The following is a 9,534-nucleotide window of genomic DNA, read 5'->3' as shown; positions in this document are numbered from 1 at the left end:
GTAGAGCACTTATGAGGTCGGGCACTGATGTTGCACAGAAAGGCCTGCCTTTAATGTTAATGCTCAGTAGTACACATATGTGGTTCTTGAATGTATTTGCATTGTACTAAAATGCACTCATTTTCAATGGGCATAAATACGGCTGAAACAGGTGCATCTCAAATTTTTTAACATTAACATTTTAGTATAACATTATAGTCATTATGGCCGTTAGAAAAATGTTTTTTGGTGGAGGTGGGGTAGTGCACTATAGGCCCCTGTGGCGCAGCCTATGTTTTTGTCCTTAATGGCATGTTTTCCCCCTTACATTGCTTTTATTTTTATACTTTCAGTGGTTTTGAAACCGGTACTTTTATACTTTTACTTGAGTAAAAAGCTTGAGTTGATACTTCAACTTCTACAGAAGTCTTTTTAAACCCTAGTATCTATACGTCTACCTGAGTAATGAATGTGAATACTTCTGACACCTCTGCTTATAGGGGTGGAAGGCACCAAGTGCAGTCAGAGTGAACAACAATCAAGAACATATTTGAGATACTGTAGCTCACAACCTCCTGACAGAAAGTCTAACATGCTTGAGTTGTTTGGGCAGGGGGGTCTGCCCTCTACAGTTTGTTCTGTTACATCAGTGACGTTGACCAATGGAGATGTAACGGTATTCTCAATAGTATGGTATTGCGGTGGCATGAGTGTCTCGGTGCTGTCATGGAAATTGATGGTTTCAGAGGGTAGGTCTTCAGGTCAAAACATTTAGTGTTTTAGTGGTGCAGAGTGAAAGGAAGTGGGAACTACAGGTACCATAGGCCCTTGCGTACCCATCATCCTTTGTGCCCCAATTGCCTGCTTGATCAAACAGCACAAAAATAGGGGATGATACAAGAGGCCAGGGAGAACTGAGTGACAAAGTTTTTGAGATTGTGGAGGCTCCAGCAACTTTTAAATCTGATGTGTGGAAGCATTTTGGTTTACCTGTGTCAAGAAATGAGAAAGGAGAAAAGATGACTGACAAACACCATATGCAGACATTGCCAGACTGCAGAGACATACTTGATTGGGAATATGAGTAACATGAGGAGCCACTTGGCAAATCATCACCCCTAAAAGATTTGCGACGATGCGAGGAGCAGAGTCTGGCCAGGCCAAAAGACTTGAAAGCAGGGGTGTCCAAACTATGGCCTGGGGGCCTAATGCAGCCCTTGGCTGATTTTTAATTGGCCTACAACAATTTCTAAAACATAAATAAAAAATGGCCTACATCAGAACATGAAACTTGTGCTTTCCTGTAGTGTATAGTTTATCTGTGCTTTTTTAATGACAGATGAGTATAGTTTTGTGTTACCTTGGGGGCTCATCCGGGAAGGTAACACAAAACTACACTTGCTTGTCAATTAGAAAACACAGAGGAAATTATAGTTTGTGGAGACAGCATGAATTTATTTGGATTAGCATATGTTTTAATTTCAGCACTAGGCAAGGCTTCTGTGCTAATTTTGTAAAAAACATTTTGACACAATTCATTAATGTACCTTTTTCATGACTTAACTTCAAAGCAAATCACTTAGTGTATCTTAAATACCTGCCTACCTAAACTGGACTGGATTGACTTACTCTGGTATCATTAAGGGGAGGTATATGAAAGTGGCCCCACCATCCTTGAAATTTTCTCTGTGAAAAAAGTTTAGACTCCTGAGGAAGCATTCACAATCCCACCCCCACAACATAGTGAGGGCTCAACAAGTCACAAGGTGTACTGGTGAATATATGGCCAAAGACCTGCAGCTATTTTCAGTGGTGGACAACAAAGGTTTTACAGGGTTAGTAAACACACTAGAGCCAAAGTATGAGTATAAACTTAAAGTCTAATACATATTGTTGACAGTTGCATAAGCTTGAAAATGCATGGCTGAGAATTCTTTCATCTGCCAAAGGGGGGGAGGCCCACAGGATAAGTTTGGGAACCACTGGCCTAATCTAATGACCATTGTAACACAAAATTATTTTTTCAACTTAAGAGCACTCTGGAGTGTTCTTAGTAAGTAAGTTTTAGCAAAAAATCTCCTCCTAAGTATGGTTGGTGAATTAGAGGGCCCAGTGCTTTTTAGACTCTGTAAAGATGCCTTTTTTCAAAGGATTAGACAAGACTTGTATGAATGTGTACGCCCAATCCCAATTCCCCATGCATAGCGATGTACATTTTGATATGTCACTATGTCCTCAACATACATTAACAACTGAGCAGGAGCACAGATGTAATCACTGGATTCTTTAGAGAATGTAGTTTTCCTAAGGGGATTTTCTCAGAGCAAACCTACTGATAGGCCCAGGGCCACATCAGGCCCCCACAGCTTCCCATCTGGGCCCCAGAAGATTATTAAATTCATAAAATGTGAAGAAACTGTGTTATGTTTTTATATTTACAGTGTGTTTTCACTTTCAAAAATACCTACAGCTATTAAAGGAACCCCAAAATTAACAAAGGCTGAAAACATTTTTTTTCTGGATTTGCTCGATGCTTGAACAGTTTCACAAAAATTCACCTGTCAGCCATTATAAGTGGATAAGATGCATGATAAACACACACTCATCAGTCCATTCTTGATAAGAACTGCTGGTTACAGTGTCAACTAAGACCTGTTTACTGCATGTGTTTTGTGATGAACAACATGACAACCCTAGAAAATGTGGCTAAAACATCTCAATCCCCCCCTTGTGGCTGGCTGCAGTATAGGCATGACAGACTGAATTTACTGCTAATGCCTTAAAACAAGGTACATTTCAAAGGAAACCAAAATAGCTCCATGGATCATATTTGCTTAATTAACAGTCTGGCCCCACAATGTCTGCCCTTGTGCAAATGTAGTTGGTAATCCCAGCACCTGCACACCCGATCCTCATCACTGCAATCACCACCTGCTCTTAAGCTCTGCTCTGAGTCTTCACCAGCGCCAGATTATTCCTGCATCTCCTGTGGTATCGGCCAACTCCTTGTGCTTTATTGCTACTTTGAGTCTTATTTGAAAATTCTACTACTTGTATCTTACCTGCGACTAATCCTGCTCTCCCTCCGTCTCTTCCAGTGCCTCCACGGACTGCCAGTGCTAAGCCCAATCTCTGCCACGCTGTCTCACTCTCTCCCTGGATTCACTCACAAGCCTCTCCCCGCTAAGCCTCACGCCCTCTTGGATTCCCCCTCACACCCATGACCCTGGGTTCCCCTTCCCTCTACAGCCTGTTTCCACACAACAAATCCATTTAACTGCTTCTGCTGTGTCCGCTTCTGCATTCTGGGTCCAACATTAAAAATCACAATCTCTGGATCATAACAGAATAGAATAGAATAGAATACCCTTTATTGTCATACACAATGTACAACAGAATTTGCTGTGCAACTCTTATAACAAGGAAGACATAAAAGAAAGTAATAAAAAGAGCTATGAGCACATAAATAGAGCTAAAACAATTTTTAAAAGTCTTGTACATTTCATGCAGACTACAGTGTAAAAAAAACAAACCACACAAATACACAGTTACATACAGAAAAGAAAGAAAAACACACAGTTATAATAATAATTAAATGCATTAAAATTCACATGGTTATTAGTGATCATATTGCACCAGCCGTATTTCACAAGATATTGCACTGTTATAAAGGTTGCCATGACACCATCACATAGTAGACAGCAAATAGCTGGTGCAAAATCACCACTCATGTGCATCAGTGAAGGACAGCAGAACGACTCATGTAAACACAGTATGGGGTGTTGTAATGGAGCCTGAGCAGCCCACTTAAAAACATGGTTGCAGTCGGCGTTCACAACTTCTGCCTGGCCAAGCCTCGTCTTTTAAATGTATGTGTTAGAGAGGCTTTTTAAAAATTGTGCAGAAATGCTGAAATTTTATCTTTGTATGTCTTGTTGTGCAGTCTACTTCCTCTTCTTCATTGGTTTTTTAATTGCTGTGAACAAACAATACTGCCACCTAGGTTGCCATAAATATACTGCCATATATGATTGCCTTTTGTTAATGGCTCAGACGTTTGGGACTAATATAAATGCCGCTACTCCCCTACTTTCCCCAAGTCACATCTCTTATCACTAAAAAACAGATTAAATTATTTGGATTAATGCTCCGAGAGAGTTTTTTTTTAAACATGGCCTTTGGGATCTGTTTGTTAACCAAACTTCCTGCTGGGTTGACAGTATGGGTCAAAGAGGCTTAAAGGGTATGTTATCACACATAAGCCTTTAGCTTTACGAAATCTCTGCTTTACATGCTGCTGGGGGTAATTTTTTAAAACCTTATAGTTGTGCCACTGAGTCATTTAGCCACATCCACTGACAATAATTATGCTAATACTCTCCTTTAGACAGTGGATTCTTTACTGCGTCGTTCCATGGCTCTACAAGTGTCTCTAAGCCTCTGAAAATACTACTTCCTGTTCATTTGGAACAAAAATTGCCATGGCCATGCATTTCGATGTTCGTTTTTGATTATGAAATTGAAGCAAGGGTCCAAGGATATGTCTGAGTGAATTTAACCACGATTTGGCCAACCAAGTGCTGCTCATTTGTGACAGGAATAGAAACTTCCTGTTGTCAGAGGGTGGCACAGCAACCTTAATCATTCAAATATAAATGTGTTTAGATAAACAAATAACTTCATTTATACTCCTTTAAAAATTTTTATTTTGTGCAGCTGTGCAAGATGCTCAATCACTTTAGATTCATCATTTCCAGGATGAGGTCCAGTTTTTATGTTTCCTACTTTTTCAAAGTAATGATTCCAGTTTCCTGCTCTGTCTGCTCCAAATCCAAATACATTGACCTGGACACACAAAAGAAAATTTTGTAACAATTCATCTCGTGGCACACAAACAGGTTTGGACAGGGTGGAGCAAGATAATCTTAACATGCTGGTATATGGGGTACAAAAAACATGTTGCATGGAAAGAAAAATGTCAAAGAGGGAGGTAGAGAATGCGATGGAGATGGCACCAGTTTCTATTGTTGATTTAAACTCACCACATCACACATTTGCAGGCTGAGGATCACAGTAAAAAAGCCAGTGGATGGGTAATGGCCCTTACTTTGCAGCCATACTTTGTGTGCATATATCATGAAAGCTGGATTTATGATCATCACCTGTAATAAACCAGAGATGCTTTCAAACCAGAAGTGGGAAATCTTTTTTTAAATTGCGAGTGCACAATATTTAACTAAAATTCTCACCAAGTCCTTGTTTGCTCTCTTTGGTGAGTTCTTGTTCCTGTAGCCAAAGTTAAAGGAGACAATAAGTGTTAGGGTGTTAAGTGAATGAAATGGTTGTGCAGAATGCCATAGTTTGTTTTGCAAACATATTAAAGATATGGTCCATTTCCCCGACATTTCAGTCATTTTAGTTAGTCATTAGTTTTCTTTATGTCAAACTCCTCATTTTGCAGCCTAACAGAAAGAAAGCTGTGACACAGTTTCAGGATAGTAGTAAGAGTTTATTGTGTTCTGACTCGTGTTGTCTCTCAACTCAGGTCTGTTTTCTGCCCCTCACACTCAAGAAATTGTATTGACAATGCTTGTGCAACCTTAAACTTTCTAACTCACAAGAACTAACACAAGATGCTCCCAGTACCTGAAATAATGAGTCAGAGTGCTGTAGCCCAAGAGTGTATGTAAGATTGCCCCAATCAGTGGCAGCCTCTGTTTTTATTTTTTATTTTATTGTATTTTTTTTTGATCAGAAAAAAGGAGCAGTATAAGCCGCATAGGAACAAAAAACACAATTACTACCCTAAATCACAGAGATGCTTTTGGAGACGATTAGGGACACCAGTGAAGCAAAAAAATATAGGCAAGTTGCGATCATGCCTGTTTGCCAATTTTAGCCCAGATGGGTGCTGTCTTGAACTTTTGAACAAGCTAACAGTAAGCAGGCGCTTACTAACAGCTAGCAGCCAAAATAAAGAGGCTGAATAAGTTATCCTCTCCTCTCCCTCATCTGTGTGGACATATTTCAGACATAGACTCACCTATATGGGCCTCTTATCTTTTTAGCAGACTAAATTTGCCTTTTAAATCCATATATGATTGCCTCATTAGATCTTTTCTAAATAAGACCCCCAGTCAGCAACTACCACAGTTAAAAGCTCACTCTGGGGACCATGTTCTCAGACTCAGATTTGCCATCTAATTAGTTATCATTGGGCTAACACTGCAAAGATGACATTGACATTCTCACTTAATTTAACCAATGAATCAAAAGCAGTCATTAAAGCCTACAGCCTAAACCTAGAGCCAGTATAAAAGAACAACACTGAAATCAAGTGGTGAAATAGCTAATGCCACGAGACAATTTTACAGTGTTACTCAGAAATGATCTCCACTCATGGAAAACAAGTGTTATTGATCATGGAGATCATACTGCCGAAACCAAATTGCTGAAACCAAGATAAATGTTTGATATCGTGAGGTGCTGAGGACTTTTGACTTGTCCACTGAGCTGTAGGCTATTTTTTAAAGTGAAATGAGACATTAAGGTGCAGTGGGGGACTTATGTGACATCACTGTGTTAAATGAATGCACTAATCACTGATACAATTTAATTTGTGATTAATGTGATTAATCTTGACAGCCCTAATCTGTACACATAAACGAATTATCATAATTGAGTTGTTTACACTTACTCCGGTGTCATAGTTCTGAGGAGCCACTCTAGATCATTTATCTTGAATGCAAAGAACACAAGACGAGTGGTGTTGGCCAGGTTAGTAGCACTCTCTGGATACATAACATGATGAGTTGTCTTGGTCCCAACATCTTCCTCATAGCCTTTAGTATGGCCTCTGTTCATTCTAAATAAAATCATTATACATATCTAAAGGTTAGAAAGATTATTATATATAAGTGCCAATAATCACTGTATTTCAGTCTCATGACTTACCTTATTACAATGTCATGTGAGTCTATTAGATCTCCATAATGTGATCCCTTCAAATTACCAGAATTCCCCACCACAGCACAAGTGTTGCAGCGTTTTGGACTGACCTCTTCATATTGCGGAACTGGCGGGATGATCTGAAACAACTTGTCCACTACCATTTTAAAGACAGTCATGTTGCGTTGTTCACTCTGCATTCTCTAAAAAATGAAAGTAAAACGGGGTCATTTTATATTTACTCCCATTTTAATAATGATTTTAATCCCACATCAGTTACCAGTATTACTTCCCATGTTGCAGCTTTAATTCAAGAGTGACATCTTCACATGATGTCCAGGTGGGTGTAAGTCTGAGTCTTTTTGTTTTTAAGTAGATGCTATTCAAAACCAAAGGATTCCTGGTTGGCCTGTACTTTTCCAGTACTTTTCTTACACCTTGTAGTCTCAGTAAGTAGGTGACCATAGAGAAAGTAAGAGGGTGAGAGAGGCAATCTTTGTCTCTTGACATCCAGTGATTGCGGTGCAACCAGAGATGCAAGATGAACCTGTTGTAATGCAAATGTATTTATTGAGCCTTAAAATGACATGAATGATTAAATGCCAGGGATCTACATCACTATGTGTTATTGTTGTCACTTTCAGAAAAGGATCTTCAACACTATTTTTTTGGCACAAGCAGCATAGAACTTGTTTTAATGCTTTGCATTAACAATACATCTCGATTGCCAACCCACAATCTGATCCTTTCTGCCCACCTGTTCTGCAAGTAATAGCCCATACATATTTTCTTTGCCATTTTTTTAAAAAGTGTCTGCCAGCCCTCTAGCAAGCAAACACCCCAAGGTTAATTTACTTTATTTACTGCACTATTTCTTTTACATAGCTAATTATTAGGGGTATAAATTATGACGTCCTTCTCTGGACAGTTTTATAAACTCATCTTTTGGCCTCTTTTTTCCAAAAATTTAAAATTTCTCTTGAACCCATGTGGACTCTAATAGCTATCAATGCTTTATATCAGCCCTTCAAACTTTACATATCAACATGGCATATACAGTGCATTCAGAAAACACTCAGACCCCCTTCATTTTTTTTTGCAATTTTTGCAAAATTGCAGTCTCATACTAAAAAAGAAATTTTAAAAGACAATTAGATATTCACACTCTTGATATTTACCAATGTCATGTTATGATTTGTTCAATACAAATGCACAAGTTCAGATAGCATAAAATTAAATGTACAAAATGTCCTCCTTTTTTTTTTTTATGTGACTTTGTATTGTGGCTGTACCAAACTCTTAACGCCTACATGTCAACAAATGAAAATATAATTTAAATGATTTTTTTTATTCATTTTTCAAATGGCTTTATTTATGTATCCTTTTGATTTCTTTAAATGGAAAATTTAAATATTGAAATTGATTTTGTGGTTTTGTTGACAGTGTTTAAAAAAAGCATTTGATTTATCAGACTTTGCAAAACAATAACTTAAAAACGGTACTACTTTTGTACTCACCATTTAGCCTTCTACTGACCTGCTTTGTCATAAGTTTGCAACAGTTATGGTCAGGCAGTTGTTCAGCTGCTGCTAGTGATTAGCTTGGGAGTAGTTTTAGAACCACACTATAAAGCCTTTCTTGGCAAAGATGTTTTTGCACTTCTTCATACCAGCCTTGACATGAGCTTCACAGTCTATAAACTATGTAATCACTTTAGTTATCAGGGCTGTGCATTCATACTGCCTTATCTTGTCTTGTTCCCTGATTGGCCAACAACAAATGTGACCAACAGAACGTTTGTCCAATCACCAAGTCCTGCCCTTCCCAAACTCTCTGAATGGAAGGTTTCCCAGAGGACTGTGAAATATATCCACGCAATGGAAACCAGTCTATCTGGCCTTTCAGGTTGCAAAGGTGATATGCAGTTCAGAGACTTAACCAGGGAGGGCATCTTTGTCTCCCAAAGGGGCAACTGCAGTCCATCTATTGTGGTTAAAGGTCAAGGTATCTGGGCTTCATGTTCACCTGTGGTTTGTGATTGTGATTTCTCAAGGATGCTTTGAGAAATTTTGTTCAGACTTTGTACAAATATCCATTCTGACTCAAAGATGTGTTGAATGGCAGTAAAAGGTTAAGACAACTACAATATGGCCTTGATCCTTTTGAACACTATTTAAAGCACACATTGAGTTTTTTTTGGCACACACCTATACTTGGACATGAGGGTGAATGAATTCAGTTTTTGAGGTCAGATGTCTTTAATTTCTACATCAGTTTGGCCCCATATTCTTGCCTAGCTCTTTAATTTAAAGTTTACAATAAAACAAACACTATTTACATTAAAAAAGATACCCTGTGGTCTCAAACTCATCAAGCCTTTCTTCCTCTCCACCACTGTACTTTAACTGCACTTTCATTGTACACCTTATTGTTGCATGTCAACAACAGCCAGTATTGCTACTCTGATTTTGTAAGCAAATTGTGCCTTTTTCAGAACTTTGTCATTAAGTTGGCACTTACCTTCCACCGTTTGAAATCATCGCTTGACATGGAAAAATCCTTCGATAAAAAAGGCACAGGAGCTGCATCAACAGCCGCCCTAAACAT

At 38.6% G+C, this 9,534-nt stretch overlaps 1 protein-coding gene across 1 annotated transcript; it reads right to left on the bottom strand.

The window, feature by feature from the left end:
- Positions 1-3,169: 3,169 nt before the first annotated feature.
- Positions 3,170-9,534, bottom strand: LOC121524192 (CMP-N-acetylneuraminate-beta-galactosamide-alpha-2,3-sialyltransferase 2-like). Its single transcript, XM_041809468.1, has 7 exons — positions 9,448-9,534; positions 6,934-7,130; positions 6,677-6,844; positions 5,229-5,265; positions 5,022-5,141; positions 4,765-4,824; positions 3,170-3,229 (listed from the first exon to the last, which is right to left on the bottom strand). The coding sequence occupies exons 1-7, from the start codon at positions 9,532-9,534 to the stop codon at positions 3,170-3,172; spliced, it is 729 nt and encodes a 242-aa protein (XP_041665402.1).

Source organism: Cheilinus undulatus, linkage group 16, assembly GCF_018320785.1.
Source record: "Cheilinus undulatus linkage group 16, ASM1832078v1, whole genome shotgun sequence".
NCBI lineage: Eukaryota > Metazoa > Chordata > Actinopteri > Labriformes > Labridae > Cheilinus > Cheilinus undulatus.
Note: the sequence above shows the minus strand (reverse complement) of the source record. Positions and strands in the feature narration are given on the sequence as shown.